The sequence below is a fragment of the Triturus cristatus genome, chromosome 11 (assembly GCF_964204655.1).
Source record: "Triturus cristatus chromosome 11, aTriCri1.1, whole genome shotgun sequence".
In the NCBI taxonomy this organism is placed as follows: domain Eukaryota; kingdom Metazoa; phylum Chordata; class Amphibia; order Caudata; family Salamandridae; genus Triturus; species Triturus cristatus.
This window is the reverse complement of record NC_140594.1, coordinates 89,205,054-89,228,739: the sequence shown is the minus strand read 5'-3', so window position 1 is coordinate 89,228,739 and position 23,686 is coordinate 89,205,054. Positions and strand designations below refer to the sequence as shown.

Below are 23,686 nucleotides of genomic sequence, written 5' to 3'. Positions count from 1 at the left end.
ACTAAACTATTGAGCTTGGCTATATATGATCTGATTACAGACAACACTTGTGTTGCCTTAGAAATGGAGGTAAAATTGCTATATGCTCAGCTTTTGTAATAACAAGTGATAATGCACAAACTAATTTTAGTAGGGGTTTTCTTTATATACTTGATAGACATTAAGTGTGTTGATGAAATTACCATGTCCCCATACACTAAAGATGAGTAGCAATATTTTAGGTAGAGAAAAATATATATTAGAATCAACTAATGATGAAAGTGCTTTTTGATCAAATGTCACCTGTGAAATGAAATAAGTGTAATGATTTAGAAATCATTTGAGGTATCATGATTTGTTTATCATCAAAGGGTGAATTAATGACGCTTACATTTTACCTATAGATTTAGGCATTACTAAATGACAAAAACAGCTTTGAGTTTCAGACATGACCTGCATTTAAAAAGTGGCACGCAGACATTCAGTGCATGAAAAGTGAAAACAATTGTTGGGGCCTGGTCAGATGCTTTCTGTCTAATGAATAATGTACAACGATGCACAAATTAATTCATGGTTGTTTTAAATGTGTTCAGTTTATATTTGACAGCACTATAGAATGAACATTTAATTTGAAAAATGTGCTTTTAACTTTCAAAGTAGCATATATATTTAAGCTGAATTAACACACATTTTAAAGTGTAGAAAAGAAGCTGAAATACACAGCTCATGATTTAGTTTGCTTTGTGAAGTCTCAGCACAAGACCTTGAGATAAGAATGGAATGTCTGTCTCCCCTTTGATTCACTCTAGTTTCTTCATGAAAGACCATTCTTATAATTTATTGTGGCTTACTTTTAGCAGCATGCAGTTGTTTAAACAAAGCGTAGAATGAAACTGCAAAGCACACATTTTTCTTCTGGATTCTTATAATATGTATTCACAGTTTTCGCCTAAAAAATACTTTCTTGTTGGAATAAAAGTTTTCGGTTTAGTTTAAATAAGTTGAAATAAATTGTTTCTTTAGAAGGAGGAGGAGATGAGATCATTTACAGGAAAATTAAAATGTGTTACAAGAACTCGCCCGATTGATCACATGAAACTTTCTGCAACTTCAATTGGATGAAGTAAAAAGACCAAGTCTCCGCAAATTTTTACCACTGCTCTCTGAGGACCATAGGCGGATCATTGTCCAGGCGCTAATAGGCTCGAGACTGGACTATGCCAACGCCCTTTTTTTGGGGCTTCCGGACTACTTGGTCCAGCGCTTGCAGGTGGCGCAGAATGCGGCGGCGCGTGCTATTTTTGGCTTCCGTAGGCGAGCGGGGGTCTCTGGGCTACTGCAAGCATTGCACTGGTTACCTGTCCGGAAACGGATTATGTTTAAGACTTTGACTCTTATGCACAAAGCTCTGTTTGGTACAGGGGCGAAGTACCTGCAGCGGAGGTTGACTTTTTATCGCCCCGCCCCCGCTCTACGTTCAGAGGCATTATACCTGGCTTTGGTGCCACGTGTCAAGAAAGCTCGTATTGGTGGGCGTTCTTTTAGCTTGAATGCTCCCCACCTCTGGAATTCGATGCCTCTGGCTCTACGCAGTACGTCCAATTTGTTTTTGTTCAGGAAGAGCCTTAAGACCTGGCTTTTTAATCTCTAGGTCTTCTACTTGTTCTTTTATGTCTGTGCTGTTTCTATGTAGTTATGTTACTTTCGCTGAGCTGTATGCGCAAAAGCGCCGGGACACTCTATCGGAGTAGCCGAGCGCTATATAAATGCTTTGTAACATAACATAACATGTTTTGTTGGAAATATGAACTGGTTCCTAACTGAGAGGTATGGGGGCATTTGCTTATTCTTTTTAGCAGGACACTTTTCAGAATCACACACATTTTTTTATTTGTTCTGCAGAGGCAGGAGGGGCCCATGGGCAGCTTCTGGGAGGAGAACAGACAGAGAAGCGTAAAGAGAGGAAATCAGCTGTAAGGGAACAAGGGCAGATTAATGATGCAGACTTTTCAAGATTTATTTGTCCTATGTATTTTCTTCTCTTTATGGGAGATTTATGCTATTATTATTATTGATTTAGCTCCATGCTAAGCTCACTCTTGCATTATATTTCTTGAACTCTTTATGAGTTCTGACTGATATTTATGCCTCATTTTCCATAGAAATAGGGATTCTTCCTTTATGGAGTGTTTTGTATGCAGTCTATGATATGCTAGGTATTAATTATATTTTTTCCTATTTTCAATTCTGTAACCTGATTGATATCTGACTAATGAATAAAGGGTCAGAGAACCTTAAATTTTGATTGGAAAATAAATCCTTTAAAACTACTCACAACTTTCATTATTGCTTTAAAATATTTATTTGCATTTGAATTGCTTATGTTCATGTAAGTCTCTTTTTGAGTCATCACACGTTGGTAAAGGTCTATTGCCTTGAGTAGAAAACAAAGATAGTGGTGTTTTTGCTAGGAGAGATTACTGTAAAATTTCCGCTCCATCACAGCCCTATGGCAAAAGCACACTGGCTACCTTCACAAAATGGCCGCCAGCAACATGGCCAGGCTACCAATACAAGAAGCAATAATGTAATGTAATGGTGTATTTATATAGCGTGACTATCACTCAGAGGAGCATCTTGGCGCTAAAAACGGAAAAACCAAAGATGAACCCAGAGCTGGTTTACTGCTAACGGTAGGAGATCAGATCAGAGTTTTGCAGAGTGTGTCCAGTGCACCAAAAATCTAGGTTTTAAGTACTTTCCTAAACAGGGACTCGGATGCAATCTGGCGAAGTTGAGGTTGACGTTTATTCCATGTCTTTGAGCCAAGAGGAACAAAGGAAAGAAGACATGCAAGCCTATGGCAAAAGCACACTAACTACCACCACAAAATAACCACCAGCCACATGGTCACTCACAACAACAAGCAGGAGGCCTGAAAAAATAATAACTCAAGCAGGCCTTTATGGACATAGACTTTACAAAATGGCCCCTGGCCACACGGGGAGGCGCAACCAAGGCAAATGCTGGCCCACTATTACAAACGCAATCACACACTGGCCAGACAAAGGAGGCATGCTAAACAACACAGCTTTAATGCAACAATGCCAAAAACAAAAATCTACAGGACTAAAAAAGGTTTGCAAGTTGAACAACCACACACATCCAACAAAGACATTTTTAACACACATGTAAAAAAGTGAAATACCAAAAAACAGATTTTGCATCTTAATCCAATGCCATCAATGCACTAAATGAAGTTTGAATTCACAGACACCACAGAAACAGTTGTTTCATGCGCCCACGAGTAGCTCTGGCCCTACTGGCTGAAAGGCCTATTGGTAGGCTACGGGGCTAGCGAATTAAATAAATATTGCACTTTGATTACAAAAGTTGGAGGAAATGTAGTGAACTGTGTAACATGTGTCCTTTATAAAAGAAGAAAACATACTTACAAAAAACCAACTAGGCCCCTACTGAAACTACAGGCCACCCACCAAAATAAATTTTGAAAAAACAATGAAAAGTGCATAAAAATGTAGGTGCGTGCCCCAATCAAACAAACAACACCAATTTTCAAACTTACTTGTGAGATTGCTAATTCAAAGGTCCTCAAATCTAATGATATATGATGCAGCAGACACCAAGAGTGATCCTTACAGCTCCAAATCCAAATGAAAAGTGAACAGGATATGGACAAACCAATGGAAGGAGCCTGATGGACAGGAACAGGAAGTTGGAGACTCTGGGGCACTTCCTACCTCTAAAAAAAAAAGTAAAAGAAGAAAAAGGACTTCTTGCACAAAACAAGTACAGCCAAATGTTAATCAGAGGATTTTTTTTTTAAATCCAAATAGTCATTTTGAGAAGGTTTTGATGCTGCATGGGAGAGAACCTTCTCCGGATTGTAGTTTCTGCATTTTCGGGATCACGTTCTTCACAAAACTTCTGCCGGAAGTCTGATGGCACGCCCTAATGAAGTGTTCGCGATCACAAACTCTCGCGGGACCGTACGGCAGGCTAACAAATCTCGTGGGGCTTGTGAACAGGTGGGAAGTCTTGTCGGTGATCGCAGGCACCCGGTAAGTCGTTCCTGCATGCGCTAAAACGCATTTTGGGCAAACACAAAAAAAACCTCTGGTCCGTTGTTGAGTGCGGAGTTTTCCTGCAACTCCACGTTCTACGCTGAATCCAGAGTTGCTAAAAATCTGCAAAGTCTGCGAGCTGAGCGGAGTATTACGCCCAGGGTTAGTCAGTAGACTGCATTAGATGGTACCAAGCAACATAGCTACTCCAATGCATGCTGTACTAGTCAGTACTGTATAGTAGATGGTACAGAGGAAGAGAACTATTAGAAGGTTTACAGTACTAGTAAGTACACTGCATTAGATGGCACAGAGTGACGGAGCTGCTCCAAGGTATCCCGTACTAATAAGTAAACTGCATTAGATGGTACAGAGTGACAAAGCTCCTCCAATGTATATAGTACTCGTCAGTACACTGCATTAGATAGTGCAGAGTGACAGAGCTACTAGAGGTATACTGTACTAGTCAGTACACTACATTAGATGGTTCAGCGTGACAGAGCTTCTAGAAGGTGTCCTGTACTATTCAGTACACTGCATTAAATGGCACAGAGTGACAAAGCTACTTGAAGATATACCATACTGGTCTGTAAACTGCATTAGATGAGACAGAGTGATAGAGCTACTCCAAGGCATGCTGTACTACTCAGTACACTGCATTAGATGGCACAGAGTGTCAGAGCTACTAGAAGGTAAAAAGTACTAGTCAGTACACTGCATTGGATGGTACAGAATAGGAGCTTCTAGAAGGTGTACTGTCGGTACAGTGCATTAGTGACAGAGCTACTTGGAGTTATACAGTACTAGTCAGTACACTGTACTAGACCGCACAGAGTAGCAGAGCTACTTCAAGATCTACAGTACTACTTGGTACACTGCATTGGATGGTACAGAAAAGTATACTGTAATAATCGTTTCACTGTATTGGATGGTACAGAGTAAGAGAGCTACAAGAAAGTATGCAGTACTAGTCAGTACTCTGCGCTAGATGGCACAGAGTGACAGAGCTACTCCAAGGCATACTGTAATAGTCAGTACACTATAGTAGATGGTACAGAGGAAGAGCGCTACTAGAAGGTTTACAGTACTAGTCAATAAACAAGATTAGTTGGCACAGAGTCACAGAGTTGCTCCTATGTTTCCCATAATACTCAGTACATTGCATAGATGGTAAAGAGAGACAAAGCTACTCAAAGGTATACAATACTAGTCAGTAGACTGCATTAGATGGTACAGAGTGACAGAGCTAATTGAAGATATACCACACTAGTCATTACACTGCATTAGAGAGTATAGGGAAACAGAGTGTCAGATGTTGGCCTGGCACATGCAGGTCACTAGTTATAGTGGCCACCTTGCACCAGTCCAATTCGACTCTTATGGTAGATAGGTTTAAGACAACCTTTTAAAGAAAGCTATCCTAGTGGTCGCTGTGGAGAGCAGCCTTCAGGCTAAGTCTCTCTGAGGAATGTAAAGCAGCTTGTTCTACCTTATAATCTCTTGAATTACCAAATGAAATGACACCACACAGGTATATATATCAAATATATATGTATGTAATACTAGACACACTCTACTAATCTCTTTATGAGATTAGAAGTCAGGAACACATTCAAATATCAACGTTTCACAATAAGTTAAGCGCAAATATGGCTGGGGCTCTATGGGCATACCAGACCATATACTAAAAAAAAGGTTTAGGAAAGTCGACTTGCTGAGGGACAAGGCTTAGGGCCTGTAGAATCGCTGGGGCTTCACTAATGCAGCAAAAGCAGGTAAGTAAAAGACCCACGGGAGACGCGTGCAGTGTGAGAACACAGCCGCGGGTTCCCTATTGATTTCAATGGAGCAAGTCGCGGTTGAATTTTTAAAGTTTTAGGGTACTTTAAGGAAGTCTACAAGCAAGCCGCTTACAAGGTAAGTAATTCGAGGGCCAACACACGCTAGGGCACCGGAGTGCACGAGTTACCTCACCCAGGGAAGCCAGGTGCATAGGTGTCTTTTGGCGTCGGGTCGCGTCGCTGTTTTCTATGGAAGCCAAAGAAGATTTGCTGCTTGCGAAGACGGAAGAAGTGTCTGGTGGAATCCAAGGCTGGATTCAAGATGAAGATGACCTGAAAGCAGAAGGGACAGTGTTCACAGTCACTTGCCAGTGACCCGGGGCCAGGAAGATGGATGCCCACGGAAGTCGGGTGATTTCAGGTGATCAAGGGTGGCATCGACGATGACCAGCAGCTAGATTTGGAGTGTGCCACAAAGTCTGCAGCTTACTGAGGTGACGGCAACCGAATTGGAGCCAACAAGCCTTGGCAACAACAAGTTTCATGGAAAGTGAATAAAGTCCGCAGTGCAGACCAGCAAGGTATGAGGGACTCACCCAGCGAGGGTAAGTGAGGGCAGGCCCGGAGCAACCAGGGGAGTTCTTTGGTTCCATCAAAAAGTGTTCGGGGGACCCACAAGCCAACAGGCAAGGAAACGTGAAGACGCCTCATGAGGAAATGCTTCACAGGAGCACTCGGGAAGGGGTAGGCCTCTGATTTTCGCTGCAAAACCTGCTAGAGGCTTGGGCCACAAATGGTCCAATGCACAAGTTCGTAGAACGTCGTGAAGGGGTTGTACTCGACAATAGTGCACGGTACCAGGGTATTGCTGTTCCTCGTCACTCGTGGGGTCCACTCGCCTCAGCTCTGCTGGGGACTCACAATGGTCGTCGAGAAGTCAGGAAATCCACTTCCGGGGCTGCAGGGACTTCGGACTCCGGAGGGAGCGGGAAAGTTTGTGACCGTTGATTAGAGTTTTTGGTGCCTGCTAAGCAGGGGAGTCCCTCCTTGACTCTAAGGGAGATTCTTCTGTCTTCCAAAGGTAGTGGAACGTTGAAGGACCAGGATTCTTCTTGTAAAGCGTCGTCCAGGGATATCTAGTTTGCAATGGCAAGGGTTCCCTATCTTATACTAAAAGAAAGGGAGGGACTAGCTTTATGACCACTCCTCTGGGAGGGTCAGGGTAGGGGGTGGTTACACCCACTTCCCTTTGTCCAGTTTCGCGCCAGAGCAGGTACAGGTAGCCCCTGAACCGGTTTGAGCTGGCATATGCACAGAGGAGCCTACTGCTCCCCCAGTGCAGGACTTCAAAGCACTCTAGGAGTGCACCCACCCAGCCCCAATACACTAAATCCTGTCTGGAAGATGGTGACACCTCCCTGTGACAGGATGCCTATTGTTGGGCCTCCTCCACTGCGAGTTTCAGTCAGCAGCAGGAGGGCAGCCCAGTGTCTGTGCTGGTGGCATCAATTTTGTGATGCCAGGGCTCTTTCAGATTTCTACCGTGTTACCACAGTAGGTACATGTCGTCCCCTCTAGAAGGGTGGGATCATACTCCCACACCAGTTACTGGTGTGGGGGTATGATTCCAAGTTGTTTGACACCAAACACGACATGTTTTGATGCAGTCACTCCAAAGTTAGCATTTACCGGTAGGTTATAATGCACTTAAGAGTATATGGTTAACCGCATCCACAAACAGCTACAGAGAATAGACTCGGACAGCTGCAGAGGGGTCCTGCTCATGCAGAGGCACCCCCTCACATTGTAAACCAAGCACCCTGCCCTCAGGATTGATAGGGCCTGCCTTAGGGGTGACTGATAGGTTTATATGTGTGTGTATGGTGAGATATAGGAACCTATACCTCAGTGAGGAGTCCTAACACTACCTCACCCAGGCTGCAGTAGCAGGCCTGTGGTGTCAGATTTAGTCTGCTTCCCAGGGGTGGCATAATACATGCTTCAGCCCCTGGTAGGCCTGTGAAGTACCTATGCCCTTGGTACCTAGGGTACCATATACTAGGGGCTCATAAGGTACCACAGCATCCAATCACTAGTGCATCTAGTATGCACTCCAAGCAGTTTAGAGAGAACAGAGAGACTGGGGCCCTGATTAGCAGGGACCCAGCCAGACTATAGCCAGAAACCAGTGTTAACATCAGAAAAAAGTGGGGGCAACATAAGTGCAGATCCTACTGTCCTACACAACCCCCCCCCCCCCCAAACGCAGGGACACTAAACTAACCTTGACCAATTGAGTCTTCGTGTTCTAAGTGGAAATACCATGAGAGTCCATCTGCATTGGCATGTTGGGTCCCAGGTCTATGTTCCACTGTATAGTCCATCCCCTGTAGGGAAATGGACCACCTTAGCAGGATTTTCACCTTTCATCTGTTTGAGCCATAGGAGGGGCTTGTGGTCAGTCTGAACTATGAAGTGAGTGCCAAACAAGTATGGCCTCAGCTTCTTCAGGGACCACACCACAGCAAAGGCCTCCCTCTCTATAGCTGACCAACGTTTCTCTCTAGGGGTCAGCCTTCTGCTTATAAAAGCTACTGGCTGGTCTTGACCACCTTCATCATTTAGTTGAGACAGTACAGCTCCCACACCCAGCTCTGAAGCATCTGTTTGGACAATTAACTTATTTTTGTAGTCTGGACTCTGCAAGATGGGGGCAGTGCACATTGCCTGCTTTAGGTCATCAAATGCCTTTTGACAGCTAGCTGTCCACTGAACCTTTTTTGGCATTATCTTAGAGGTAAGATCATTTAAGGGGGTCACTATAGATCCATATCCCTTATCAAACCTTCTAGAGTACCCAGTCATGCCTAAAAAGGCTCTAACCTGTGTCTGGTGGTTGGAGCTACCCATTCCATTATGGTTTGGATTTTGCTCTGCAATGGTTGAACCTGGCCTCCACCTACAAGGTGGTCCAGGTACACAACCTGACTCTGCCCTATCTGGCACTTAGTGGCCTTGATAGTGAGGCCTGCTTTTTGCAGGGCCTCCAAAACATTTCTGAGGTGGACCAGGTGATCCTGCCAGGTGGACCTAAAGACAGCAATATCATCTAGATAAGCTGAGCAATAAGTTTCCATACCTGTCAGAACTTCATTCACCAACCTCTGAAAAGTGGCAGGTACATTTTTCAAACCAAAGGGCATCACCACAAAGTGGTAGTGCCCACCAGGGGTTGAAAATGCTGTTTTGGCCTTGGCCTCATCAGCTAACTTGATTTGCCAGTAGCCAGCTGTTAGGTCAAATGTACTCTGAGGCCAAATTATCTATGAGCTCATCTGCCCTGAGAATTGGATAGGCATCAGTCCTGGTGACTGCATTGAGGCCTCTGTAGTCAACACAAAACCTCATTTCTTTCTTACCACCCTGGGTATGAGGTTTAGGCACAAGGACTAATGGACTAGCCCAAGGGCTAGCTGAAGGCTCAATTACACCTAGTTTCAAAATGTTCTGAACTTCAGTCCTGATACAGTCCCTGACATGGTCAGGTTGCATGTAGATTTTACTCTTGACAGGCAGACTGTCTCCAGTGTCCACCTCATGGGTGCACCAGGAAGTCTGACTAGGGGTCAGGCTAAACATATGTCTGAACTGCTGCAGAACTTGTCTGCATTCAGTTTGCTGATGGTCAGTGAGGATGCTTGCCAAAGCAACACCACCTACTGACCCATCATCAGGGTTCTGTGAGAGCAGGTCAGGGAGAGGGTCGCTCTCCTCCTCCTGTTCCTCATCAGTTGCCATGAGCAAGCCCGTGTCAGCCCTGTCAACATATGGTTTTAATCTGTTGACATGGAGGCTCCTGGGAGTTCCAAGATCCACCAAGTAGGTGACTTCTCCCTTTTTCTCAACAATTGTATGGGGGCCACTCCACTTGTCTTGGAGGGCTGCTGGGGCCACAGGCTCCAACACCAACACTTTCTGTCCTGGCTGATAGACAGTCAGTACAGCCTTTTGGTCATGCCAAGCTTTTTGCAGTTCCTGGCTAGCCTCTAGGTTTTTGGTTGCCTTCTTCATGTATTCAGCCATCCGGGAGCGGAGACCAAGTACATAGTCCATCACATACTGTTTGGGAGGTTTGAGAGTTAGCTCCCAGCCCGCCTTCACCAAACATAATGGACCTCTTACAGGGTGCCCAAACAGAAGTTCAAAAGGGCTGTAGCCAACCCCCTTCTGTGGGACCTCCCTGTATGCAAACAGAAGGCAGGGAAGTAAAAGGTTCCATTTTCGCCTAAACTTTTCTGGGAGGCCTTTAATCATTCTCTTCAGGGTTTTGTTGAACCTTTCAACTAACCCATTGCATTGTGGGTGATAGGAAGTAGTGAACTTGTAGTTTACACCACACTCCTTCCACATTGCAGTTAGATACCCTGACATGAAGTTGGAACCTCTGTCAGATATAACCTCCTTAGGGAAACCCACTCTGGAGAAAACTCCAATGAGGGCTCTTGCCACCACAGGGGCTGTTGTGGTCCTGAGGGGAATTGCTTCTGGGTACCTGGTGGCATGATCCACTACCACCAGGATAAACATGTGCCCACATGCTGGTGGAGGGTCAAGGGGACCAACAATGTCAATCCCTACCCTTTCAAAGGGAACCCCCACCACAGGTAGTGGTATCAGGGGGGCCTTTGTTGTGCCACCTGACTTGGCACTGGCTTGGTAAGTGACACAGGAGCGACAAAACTCCTTTGTGTCCTCTGACATGTGAGGCCAATGGAAATGTGGAACAAGCCTGTCCTAGGTCTTGTTTTGGCCCAAGTGTCCTGCCAATGGGATATCATGTGCTAGGGTCAAGAGGAACCCCCTAAACTTCTGAGGTATCACCAACCTCCTGGTGGCTCCAGGGGTAGGATCTCTAGCCTCAGACTATAGGAGTCCCTCATCCCAATAAACCTTATGGGACCCACTAGCCCTCCCAGCAGACTCAGCAGCAGCCTGCTGTCTGAGACGTTCAAGAGAGGGGCAGCACTGTTCCTCCTTACTCAGTTCTTCCCTAGAAGGTCCCCCTGCCCCCAAAAACTCAACCTGACCAGGCTCAAGTTCCTCTGGGGCAGTTCCTTCTTCAGGCTCTGCTTCTCCTTCCTCAGGAGGGGAATCTGAGATCTGAGACAGAGGGAAAGGCACTGCCTTAACCCTACTGCTCCACCTCTTGGGTAGCATCTGGTCCATAGTTTCAGAATCCAGAGCTGGTTCAGCTTTATGCATTTTGGCCTGTGACCTGGTCACAGAAAATACCTCCGCAGGTATGCCCAACATCTCAGCATGAGTCCATAACTCTACTTCAGACCAGGCTGAAGTCTCCAGATCATTGCCCAATAGACATTCGACAGGGAGGTCTGCACTGACTACTACATTCTTGAGGCCAGTTACCCCTCCCCAGGAGAAATTGACAACTGCCAGGCTAGGGTTGGTCCTGACATTGCTTGCATTGGTAACCTGGTACATTTCACCCAGGATCATCTGTGCAGGGTCCACTAGATACTCTGCCACCATGGTGACACTAGCACCTGTGTCCCTGCATGCCAAAGCCTGTTTGCCATTTATAATAGGCTGCTGTTTGTATTTGCCCAGATTACTGGGGCTCACTAGGAAGGACATGTCAAGGTCTCCCTCACAAACCAGCAATGCCTGAGTGGGTACTCTGACTAGGCCAGAGTCCACATCAGAACCCAGGATCAACCCTACTACACCCTTATTCTGATTACCACCTCCACCAGTAGCTGCACTAGGGGGAACAGTTGCCTTAGGGGCAGGAGTGGTGGTGGTTTGGTCTTTGGACTTCGTACAATCAGAAGTCCAGTGCCCTTTATGTTTACAGAATTTGCACCAGGGCTTCTTTTGGCCTTTTCCCTTTGTAGACTGTGAATCCGCACCAGATGCAGATTTGTGGGGCCCTTGTGAAGACTTCTGGTCTTTTGCCTTATCTCCACCTTTCTCAGAGCCTTTAGGATCTTGCTTCTTGGTGTCACCCCCTTGGTTCTGGGTTTTCTGCCTCACCCTGGTTCTGACCCATTTGTCTGCCTTCTTTCCCAATTCTTGGGGAGAGGTCAGATCAGAGTCCACCAGGTACTGATGCAACAACTGTTTTTGGCAATTATTAAGGATCTGTTCTCTCATCATAAGATTATACAATCCCTTAAAATCAGTAACTACTACCAACCAGCCAACCCTCCAGAGCCTTGGTTGCACAATCTACAAAGTCTGCCCAGTCCTGATTCTGTGCTTTTTGGGTGTCTCTGAACTTCAACCTGTACTGTTCAGTGGTTAAGCCAAACCCATCTATTAATGCACTTTTCAAGACATCATAATCATCAGCATCCTCTTCTCTAACAGTGAGGAGCTTGTCTCTACCTGTATCTGAAAAGGAGAGCCACAAGATTGCTGCCCACTGTTTCTGGGGGACCTGTTGAACTTTACAGGTTCTCTCCATAGCAGTTATCCACTTGTGGATATCATCCCCACTCTGGTAGGGAGGAACAACCTTGGACAGGTTCCTATGGTCTGGAATGTAATCTCTGCCTCTAGGGACACTGTTGCTGCCACCAGGGGGTTCTAACCCCTCTTTTTTAGAAGCTCTCTGGAGCTCAAAGGCTTCTCTATCTAAGGCCAACTGCTTGGTTCTGAGGGCAAGTCTTGCTTCCTCATACTGGAGCATTTTGTACCTTCTTTCAGAGGAGGTCTCCCTTCTATTAGAGTATGAGTTCCTCTTATTGACAGATTCTCTGTCAGAGTGATATGAGTGGTTAGATTCCCTTGAGGGGGACCTAGGCCTCTCTTCCACTCTGTCCGCTCTCTTAGGGAGAATTCCTCTGTCCTGTTCAGAACCTTGTGGGTCTGGCCCTTCAATCACAGACTCCAGGTCATCTTGATTTTCATCTTCTGACCCAGAGACTATGGCTGACCCACCCCCTGATCCAGATCCACTAGCTCCTAGAGCTAGTCTAAGATCATCTGCTATCAGTAGATTTATCAGGTGCAGTGTGGAGGGACTCTGTCCTAACCCCAGGTGTCTTGCAACACACATGGCCTTCAAGTCAAAGAAGGTCATGTCCTTATACTGAGGTTGGGTGGACCCACTGGCTCCATCCCTTGAGGACATTCTAGTGTTATGCAGTGTTGTACTACCTACACTAGTTTGTGGCCCACTGATCCTAGCTTGAGCTGTAGCAAGGGTGTGCTATCCCTTCACAAACAACTCTAAGTTCAGTAGAACTTATTGATACTAAGCTTGACTTTTATATGTACCTTGAGTACCTTTAGTGGTTTTCCGTTAGTAATTCAAATAGAGATTTTCTGGTAAAACAATGGCAAGCTGGAATCCCACACGCTGCCCACCAATGTGATAAGTTGGCCTGGCATATGTTGGTCACTAGTTATAGTGGCCACCTTGCACCAGTCCAATTCGACTCTTATGGTAGATAGGTTTAAGACAACCCTTTAAAGAAAGCTATCCTAGTGGTAGCTGTGGAGAGAAGCCTTCAGGCTAAGTCTCTGAGGAATGTAAAGCAGCTTGTTTTACCTTATAATCTCTTGAATTACCAAATGAAAGGACACCACACAGGTATATATATATCAAATATATATGTATTTATTACTAGACACACTCTCAAGTCAGGAACACATTCAAATATCAACGTTTCACAATAAGTTAAGCACAAATATGGCTGGGGCCCTAGGGGCGTAATAGACCATATACTAAAAAAGAGGTTTAGGAAAGTCGAATTGCAGAGGGACAAGGCCTAGGGCCTGTAGAATCGCTGGGGCTTCACTAATGCAGCAAAAGCAGGTAAGTAAAAGACCCACGGTAGACACGTGCAGTGTGAGAACACAGCCGCGGGTTCCCTATTGATTTCAATAGAGCAAGACGCGGTTGGATTTTTAAAGTTTTAGGGTACTTCGAGGAAGTCTACAAGCAAGCCACTTACAAGGTAAGTAATTCGAGGACCAACACACACTAGGGCACCGGAGTGCATGAGTTACCTCACTCAGGGAAGCCGGGTGCATAGGTGTCTTTTGGTGTCGGGTCGCGTCGCTGTTTTCTATGGAAGCCAAAGAAGATTTGCTGCTTGCGAAGACTGAAGAAGTGTCCGGTGGAATCCAAGGCTGGATTCAAGAGGAAGATGACCTGAAAGCAGAAGGGACAGTGTTCACAGTCACTTGCCAGTGACCCGGGCCAGGAAGATGGATGCCCACGGAAGTCGGGTGATTTCAGGTGATCAAGGATGTTTTGACTCTTCGCTCACGATGACCAGGAGGCATCGACAATGACCAGCAGCTGGATCCGGAGTGTCCCACGACGTCTGCAGCTTACTGAGGTGTCGACAACCGGATTGGAGCCAACAAGCCTTGGCAACAACAAGTCTCGTGGAAAGTGAATAAAGTCCGCGGTGCAGACCTGCAAGGTCTGAGGGACTCACCCGGCGAGGGTAAGTGAGGGCAGGCCTGGAGCAACCCGGGGAGCCCTTTGGTTTGATCAGAAAGTCTTTGGGAGACCCACAAGTCAACAGGCAAGGGATCGCAAAGACACCTCGTGCGGAAAGGCTTCACAGGAGCCCACGGTCACTCGGGATGGGGTAGGCCTCTGATTTTCGCTGCAAAACCTGCTGGAGGCTTGGGCCACAAGTGGTCCAATGCACAAGTTCGTAGAACGTTGTGAAGGTGTTGCACTCGACAATAGTGCACGGTACCCGAGTATTGCTGTTCCTCGTCACTCATGGGGTCCACTTGCCTCAGCTCTGCTGGGGACTCACAATGGCCGTCGAGAAGTCAGGAAATCCACTTCCGGGGCTGCAGGGACTTCGCACTCCAGCGGGAGCGGGAAAGTTTGCGACTGTTGATTAGAGTTTTTGGTGCCTGCCAAGAAGGGGAGTCACTCCTTGACTCCAAGGGAGATTCTTCTGTCTTCCAAAGTTAGTGGAACGTCGAAGGACCAGGATTCTTCTTGTAAAGCGTCATCCAGGGATATCTAGTTTGCAATGGAAAGGGTTCCCTATCTTATACTAAAAGAAAGGGAGGGACTAGCTTTATGACCACTCCTCTGGGAGGGTCAGGGTAGGGGGTGGTTACACCCACTTCCCTTTGTCCAGTTTCACGCCAGAGCAGGGACAGGTAGCCCCTGAACCGGTTTGAGCTGGCATATGCACAGAGGAGCCTACTGCTTCCCCAGTGCAGGACTTCAAAGCACTCTAGGAGTGCACCCACCCAGCCCCAATACACTAAATACTGTCTGGAAGGTGGTGACACCTCCCTGTGACAGGATGCCTATTGTTGGGCCTCCTCCACTGCGAGTTTCAGTCAGCAGCAGGAGGGCAGCCCAGCGTCTGTGCTGGTGGCATCCATTTTGTGATGCCAGGGCTCTTTCAGATTTCTACTGTGTTACCACAGTAGGTACATGTCGTCCCCTCTAGAAGGGTGGGATCATACTCCCACACCAGTTACTGGTGTGGGGGTATGATTCCAAGTTGTTTGACAGTAAACACAACATGTTTTGATGCAGTCATTCCAAAGTTAGCATTTACCGGTAGGTTATAATGCACTTAAGAGTATATGGTTTAACCGCATCCACAGAGAATAGACTCTGCCAGCTGCAGAGGGTTCCTGCTCATGCAGAGGCACCCCCTCACATTGTAAACCAAGCACCCTGCCCTCAGGATTGATAGGGCCTGCCTTAGGGGTGACTGATAGGTTTATATGTGTGTGTATGGTGAGATATAGGAACCTATACCTCAGTGAGGAGTGCTAACACTACCTCACCCAGGCTGAAGTAGCAGGCCTGTGGTGTCAGATTTAGTCTGCTTCCCAGGGTGGCATAATACATGCTTCAGCCCCTGGTAGGCCTGTGAAGTACCTATGCCCTTGGTACCTAGGGTACCATATACTAAGGTACCACAGTATCCAATCACTAGTGCATCTAGTATGCACTCCAAGTAGTTTAGAGAGAACAGAGAGACTGGGGCCCTGATTAGCAGGGACCCAGCCAGACTATAGCTAGAAACCAGTGTTAACATAAAAAAAAAGTGGGGGCTACATAAGTGGAGATCCTACTCTCCTACACAGAGTTAATCCCAGGCAAACTGTACTAATCAGTACTCTATATTAGATAAATAAACTGCATTAGATGGTACATACTGGCAGAGCTACTAGAAAGTATGCTGTACTAGTCAGTACACCACATTAGATGGTACAGAGCATCAGAATTGCTCCAGGGTATACAGTACTAGTCAGTACACTGCATTAGATGTTACAAAGTGACAGAGCCGTTCCATGGCATACAGTACTAGTCAGTACACTGCATTAGATGGTACAGAATGACAGACCTACTAGAAGGTATAATGTACTAGTTTAATGACCCACAGATACCATCCTTAGGGGAAGCTTTGATTGGTTGGCATTAGGAGATTTAGAGAGTGAAGATACAGCTGTAATTACAGGTGCAAGTCCACAGCAGGTAAACTCAAGTAGAGATACCACTATGCTCATCTTGTTGTTGGAACCCGTGTGTTTTAGATTCCCACAGACTTTGAAGGCACTGCCTTTAGCTTTAGCAGTCCACAGACACCTCCTTCTTGTTCCTACTAGACCTCAGGCAGGGTTTGGGGGTCACAGTTAGGTTCTGATTAGAAGTGGTGTGAACGAGACACATTTGGTTGTGAAATGAAGGCAAGAAAGCCAAGGTCCATCTCTTGTGATGTCCAATCTCAGGCCCATGATTGCAGGGCCCCTGTCTAGTCTTAGGAATGTCTGAGAGGGAATAAAGATTTCTACCGCAGGTCAGTGCAGCCAGAGAGAGGATCATTTTAATCTGATTACCTTCCAGTAGAGGCCGGTACCATGACTGAGCCAGAATATAGTGAAGTCAAGACTACAATATTGTGTGGGAAGGTTTTCACTTTTCCCAATAGATGTATTAAAAAATCCCAGTATTTATACAAATAAAGCACCGGACATAATTTATGTGTTAGAAAGTTACAATGAGAACAAAGCAATATTAAAATTTGGGGGTCTTATTATTTACAGACATATTGAGGCTGGGTATCCTGTTAAAACAGTACAGGGGCTGACCCGGAATATCTTACTGAACTCCACCGCCCTGTGAGAAGCCACAGTTCAAAGATTCCTATATCGAATTTTATGTAAACACCAATTTGACTTACAATTGAAGTTTCTGCCCAAATGGTATAGTTACCATATGCAGGATTACCACATGCAGTATAAATACATGTAGCATTACCACATGCAGTATACCCACATGCAATATTATCACATGCAGTATTACCACATGCAGTAGTTCCACATGCAACATTACCATGTGCAGTATTACCACATGTGGTACCACTGCATCAGATATTATCGGGGACACATTCCACTTTGGCAGAAATTGTAGCAGGAAAATGACATGGAATTTGTGAATTATCAGTGCAACAGTACTCTACAGTTGTATTGTGTGTGTGCATACATGGCATGAGCACAAATGTGAGTGATGCGGGTGATCTAGCTGTGAGTGTAAGGTGTGCATGTAGACTGTGAGGGAATATCTTATTAACTGTGTGCGTGCATTAGGTCACTGTAGATGCATGCAATAGATCAGTGTAACTGCATGGGTTAGATCAGTGTACATGCATGTGCTAGGCAAGTTTAGGTGCATGCGTGGTAGGTCAGTGCAGCTACAGGTGCTTGGTCAGTGTAGGTGCATGCACTAGGTCAGTGTAGATGCATGCTGTGGGTCAGTGTAGATGCATGCGGAATGTCAGTGTAGGTTCATGTGCTAGGTCATTTTACGTGCATGCGCTGTGTCAGTGAAGATACATGCGCTAGGTCAGTGTAGATGCATGTGTTAGGTCAGTGTAGACACATGTGTTAGGTCAGTGTAGGAGCAAGCGCTATGTCAGTATAAATGCATGCACTAGGTCAGTGTAGGTGCATGCGCTAGGTCAGTGTAGATGCATGTGTTAGGTCAGTGTAGGAGCATGTGCTAGGTGAGTGTAGTTACATGCACTAGGTCAGTGTAGGTCCATGTGCTAGATCAGTGTAAATGCATATGCTAGATAAGTGTAGACACATGCGCAAGGTCAGAGTAGGTGCATGTGCTAGGTCAGTGTAGGTGCATGTGCTAGCCAGTGTAGAAGCATGCAGTAGGTCAGTGTAGACACATGCACAAGGTCAGTGTAGGTACATGTGCTAAGTCAGTGTAAGTGCATACACTAGGTCAGTGTAGACACATGCGCAAGGTCTGTGTAGGTGCATGTGCTAGGTCAGTGTAAGTACATGCATTAGGTCAGTGTAGGTCCATGTGCTAGATCAGTGTAAATGCATATGCTAGATAAGTGTAGACACATGCACAAGGTCAGTGTAGCTACATGTGCTAGGTCAGTGTAGGTGCATGTGCTAGGTTAGTATAAATGCATGCACTAGGTCAGTGTAGACACATGCACAAGGTCAGTGTAGGTACATGTGCTAGGTCAGTGTAAGTGCATGCACTAGGCCAGTGTAGATACATGCGCAAGGTCAGTGTAGGTGCATGTGCTAGGTCAGTGTAAGTGCATGCGCTAGGTCAGTGTAGATGTATGCGCTAGGTCAGTGTAGATGCATGCGCTAGGTCAGCATAGATACATGGGCTAGGTCAGTGTAGGTGCATGAGCTAGGTCAGTGTAAATGCATGCACTAGGTCAGCGTAGATACATGTGCTAGGTCAGTGTAGGTGCATGCACTAGGTCAGTGTAGGAGCATGTGCTAGACCGGTGTAGGCACATGCGCTAGGCCAGTATAGGTACTTGTGCTAGGTCGGTGTAGGTGCATGCGCTAGGTCAGTGTAGGTGCGTGTGCTAGATCAGTGTAGGTGCCTTCGTTCTAGGTCAGTGTAGGTGCATGCGCTAGATCAGTGTAGTTACATGCACTAGGTCAGTGTAGGTCGTGTGCTAGATCAGTGTAGATGCATATGCTAGATAAGTGTAGACACATGCGCAAGGTCAGAGTAGGTGCATGTGCTAGGTCAGTGTAGGTGCATGTGCTAGCCAGTGTAGAAGCATGCAGTAGGTCAGTGTAGACACTTGCACAAGGTCAGTGTAGGTACATGTGCTAGGTCAGTGTAAGTGCATACACTAGGTCAGTGTAGACACATGCGCAAGGTCTGTGTAGGTGCATGTGCTAGGTCAGTGTAAGTACATGCGCTAGGTCAGTGTTGGTGCCTACCTTCTAGGTCAGTGTAGGTGCACACGCTAGGTCAGTGTCGTTACATGCATTAGGTCAGTGTAGGTCCATGTGCTAGATCAGTGTAAATGCATATGCTAGATAAGTGTAGACACATGCACAAGGTCAGTGTAGCTACATGTGCTAGGTCAGTGTAGGTGCATGTGCTAGGTTAGTATAAATGCATGCACTAGGTCAGTGTAGACACATGCACAAGGTCAGTGTAGGTACATGTGCTAGGTCAGTGTAAGTGCATGCACTAGGCCAGTGTAGATACATGCGCAAGGTCAGTGTAGGTGCATGTGCTAGGTCAGTGTAAGTGCATGCGCTAGGTCAGTGTAGATGTATGCGCTAGGTCAGTGTAGATGCATGCGCTAGGTCAGCATAGATACATGGGCTAGGTCAGTGTAGGTGCATGAGCTAGGTCAGTGTAAATGCATGCACTAGGTCAGCGTAGATACATGTGCTAGGTCAGTGTAGGTGCATGCACTAGGTCAGTGTAGGAGCATGTGCTAGACCGGTGTAGGCACATGAGCTAGGCCAGTATAGGTACTTGTGCTAGGTCGGTGTAGGTGCATGCGCTAGGTCAGTGTAGGTGCGTGTGCTAGATCAGTGTAGGTGCCTTCGTTCTAGGTCAGTGTAGGTGCATGCGCTAGATCAGTGTAGTTACATGCACTAGGTCAGTGTAGGTCGTGTGCTAGATCAGTGTAGATGCATGCGCTCGGTCAGTCTAGGTGCATGTGCTAGGTTATTATGGGTGCATGCGCTAGGTCAGTGTAGGTGCATGCGCTAGGTTATTATGGGTGCATGCGCTAGGTCAGAGTAGGTGTATGCGCTGGGTCAGTGTAAGGGCATTGAGTAGGTCAGTGTAGTTACATGAAATAGGTCAGTGTAGGCGCATGTGCAAGGTCAGTGTAGGGGCCTATGTGCTAGGTCAGTGTATGTGCATGTGCTAGGTCAGTGTAGGTGCATGCGCTAGGTCAGTGTAGTTACATGAACTAGGTCAGTGTAGGTGCATGTCCTAGATCAGTGTAGGCGCATGCGTTAGGGCAGTGTAGGTGCATGTGCTGGGTCATTATGGTGCATGCGCTAGGTCAGTGTAGATGCTTGTGCTAGGTCAATGTAGCTGAATGAGCTAGGTCAGTGTAGATGCATATGCTTGGCCAGTGAAGAAGCATGAGCTAGGTCAGTGTAGGTTTATGCGCTGGGTCAGTGTAGGTATATGTGCCGGGTCAGTGTAGGTATATGTGCCAGGTAAGTGTAGATGCATGTGCGAGGTCAGTGTAGGTGCATGTGCGAGGTCAGTGTAGGTGCATGTGCTATGTTAGTGTAGGTGCATGAGCTGGGTCACTGTAGGTGCATGTGCTAGGTCAGTGTAGATGCGTGTGCTAGGTCAGTGTAGGTGCATGTAGTAGGTCACTGAGGATGCATGTGCTAGGTTAGTGTAGGTGCATGTGCTAGGTCAGTATAGATGCATGAACTAGGTTAGTATAGGTGCATGAGCTAGGTCAGTGTAGGTGCATGAGCTAGGTCAATCTCGGTGCATGCACAAGGTCACTGTAGGTGCATGAGCTGGCCCAGTGTAGGTGTATGTGCTAGGTCAGTGTAGGTGCATGCGTTAAGTCAGTGCAGGTGTATGCGCTAGGTCAGTATATGTGTATGTGCTAGGTCAGTGTAGGTGTATGTGTTAGGTCAGTGTAGGCGCATGCACTAGGACATTGTAGGTGCTAGTACTCTGGTACATAGAATGTGTTATGTTGTAAATACCGAATTCAGAGGCAATTTCCCATTTGATACTGAAAATCTCAGAAAACGACAACAACGGAGTTGCCCGCAGTTGTCAATCCTAGCAGTTTTATTCGTATGAGGTGTGAAATTACAGCATCTGAATTTCCGGTAAACTGAGCATGAATGTCCAAGTGGAAAGAATGATTTAAACCCAGGACATGCAGCAACACCTATAGAGAATGAAGAGAAGTAAAGAGCTAGAACAATCTGGAAATGACAAAGTTTACAGACACAAATCAAGTGCCTGTACCCTGAGTTGAGTGCACATTACAATTCAACACCATATCATACCAAATCATACCAGACCATACCATCTGATCCCGTCCCATTCCAGACCATACCATAACATACCATCCCATCCCATCCCACCACACCATAACATATTATCCTATACCATATTGCCATCCTATCCCATTCCATCCATTTTCACCATACCATATTATACCATGATCACATACCATACCACTCCATCACATTCCATCTTATCCCATACCTTACCATTCCACCATAACATTCCTTACCATACATGCCATACCATTCCATAGCCCACCACACCATACCATACCACACCACACCATCCATCCCATCATAATGTTCCATACCATACCATCCCTTCCTATCCCATACCTTACCATGCCAAACCACAATAGCATTCCATAACATTCCATACCATGCCATTCTTGCCATACCATAGCACACCACACCATACCATACCACACCATTTTCATGAACACTAAAATGCTGAGCTAATCATCACAAATATAGTTACCTTTATAACTCTTCACCACCAGCTCTCTGCACTGAATCTTCACATTATTACACCTGTAATATTACACACATCATTTTTGTATTTAAAGAGCAATGACAGCTACAGAAACAAAGGATGAACATCACATAAGATCTGTATTTGAAATAAGGTTCAGTATTAAGAGCAGCGCCTTCATACTAGTGCTCAGTGTGAGTTACACAACAGTCAAAGCTCTAACAATATCCAAAAATGCCTTTCTTATCTTATGACAGGATGTGGGTGTTCTAAGGCAGATAGCTCAGTGAGACCAGCATGCTTCATGTGATGCTAGGGAGTGCCACAGCGTAGGTCTTCTAGGAGAGGCGGTAACCTCAGTGAGAGGAGGGCTGACTAACCAGTTACATCTGCTTTGGTCCGAGTCCTGTGTATATAATACATTCCTCTACAACCAAGATATTGGGGGGCCTTAGTGGGATATATAAGTAAGATTTAAACCCAGACCCTTTAGTGATCAAAGATTGGTTGCAAGACAAAATTCTCACACGTCTTACGGAACAGCAGATTTTAGCCCCTAGGGGAAGGATCACAGATGGAGAGAAAAGGGAACAGGTTTGGAGCCTCAGTAATGGGAAAGCAGCTGGCCCAAACTGGATCCCATCCGATTTTACAAAATATTGGTAAACTCTTTGGTCCCTTTCTGGGTATCTTATTTTAATTAAATCTACGGAGGGCTTTTAAATTCCACCTTCCTAATATGAGGCAACTCTGGGTATGATCCTTAAGCTGGTTAAAAATGCTAGGTTAGCAGATTCCTTTAGACCTTTATCTTGTTGAACTGTGATTACAAAATGATCACAGGAATCTTAGCTAAGTCAGATGTCCTTCAAGTGTTGATCCATTTCAATCAAAAGTGGTTTGTGTCTGGCAGACAGCTGTATGAATTAACCCATCGAGTTATCAGAGTGAATGATATGGCAGAGGCATTTAATCTCCTACTGACAATCGCAAGAATTGATGCAGCTAAAGCATTTAAAAGGGGTAATTTGGTCTATCTTTGGAAGGTGATGAGGTATAATGATTTCAGCACCAATTTTACTGGAGTTACACAAATGTTATATAAGGTGCCGGCTGCCAAGATTTCGGTTAATGGCGAACTTACAGCTTAGTTTCAAATATCCAGGGGAACTAGGCAAGGGTGTCCTTTGTCGCCAATTCTGTTTCGTCTATATATTGAGCCCTTTTACCAGATGATTCGGCAGGATAAGACTATTCTTCCCTTTGATTCTTCAGGGTTACCAACCAAAATAGCACTGTATGCCGATTACATAGTTCTGTATACATCGAACCCAGAGTTCGCTGTTCAACAGCTTGAGATGCATGCCAAAGATTTTAGGAGTCTGTCAGGGTATCTAATTGCCAAGGGGAAGACAGAGATTATGACATGGGCTAAAGAGAAGGTAGGGCGTCAAACTAGAAACGAGATTAGGTATGTAGGGATCTTGGTAACTCAGAGTTTGGAGGAAATACGGGCTGCAAACCTAACTAAGGTAAGCCATTGTTAATATGGAAAAAATCAATACTGATATGACAAATAATACATTCATTCATGTGAACAAAATCTCGTCCTTATTAATTAATTAACCCGTTGTGAACTCCACATTAGCCCAGACACGCAAATACGTAGTCAAGCAAGCAGAGACCTAGGCCTGAGGTTATTGATTGACAGGTCACAGGTGGGGTGGCACTTAGCCGGCAGAAAAATGCACTGCCAGGTTGATCAATTCCACAGATATGTGCAGCCACACTACAGTGGTCAAGAGAGATTGGCCCAAATAAAGCATGCATAGCCGGAGGGGATACATGCAATCCGGAAGCACCATAAAGTCAGATGCCACATAAGTTAGGAACATAGAGCCAATCAGCACACACAGTGATCATGTGTTTCCCATGCCAGACATCTTGACACGTTACCCACTGACAGCATTGTGTCCACACAAGGTCAAGGCCCACCTGGATTATCAATTAAAATTAATTTATGACTCTAGAGGCAGCAACTTACATTC

General features: G+C 45.7%; 1 protein-coding gene across 1 annotated transcript in view; it reads right to left on the bottom strand.

Moving 5' to 3' along the window:
* LOC146783298 (E3 ubiquitin-protein ligase TRIM39-like) overlaps window positions 1–23,686 on the bottom strand; it is a 178,803-nt gene that overhangs the window by 18,705 nt on the left and 136,412 nt on the right. Inside the window, exon 5 of the mRNA XM_085634416.1 lies at window positions 21,645–21,697. Within this exon, the coding sequence (XP_085490542.1) occupies window positions 21,645–21,697 (53 nt within the window). The remainder of the gene's footprint in view (window positions 1–21,644; window positions 21,698–23,686) is intronic.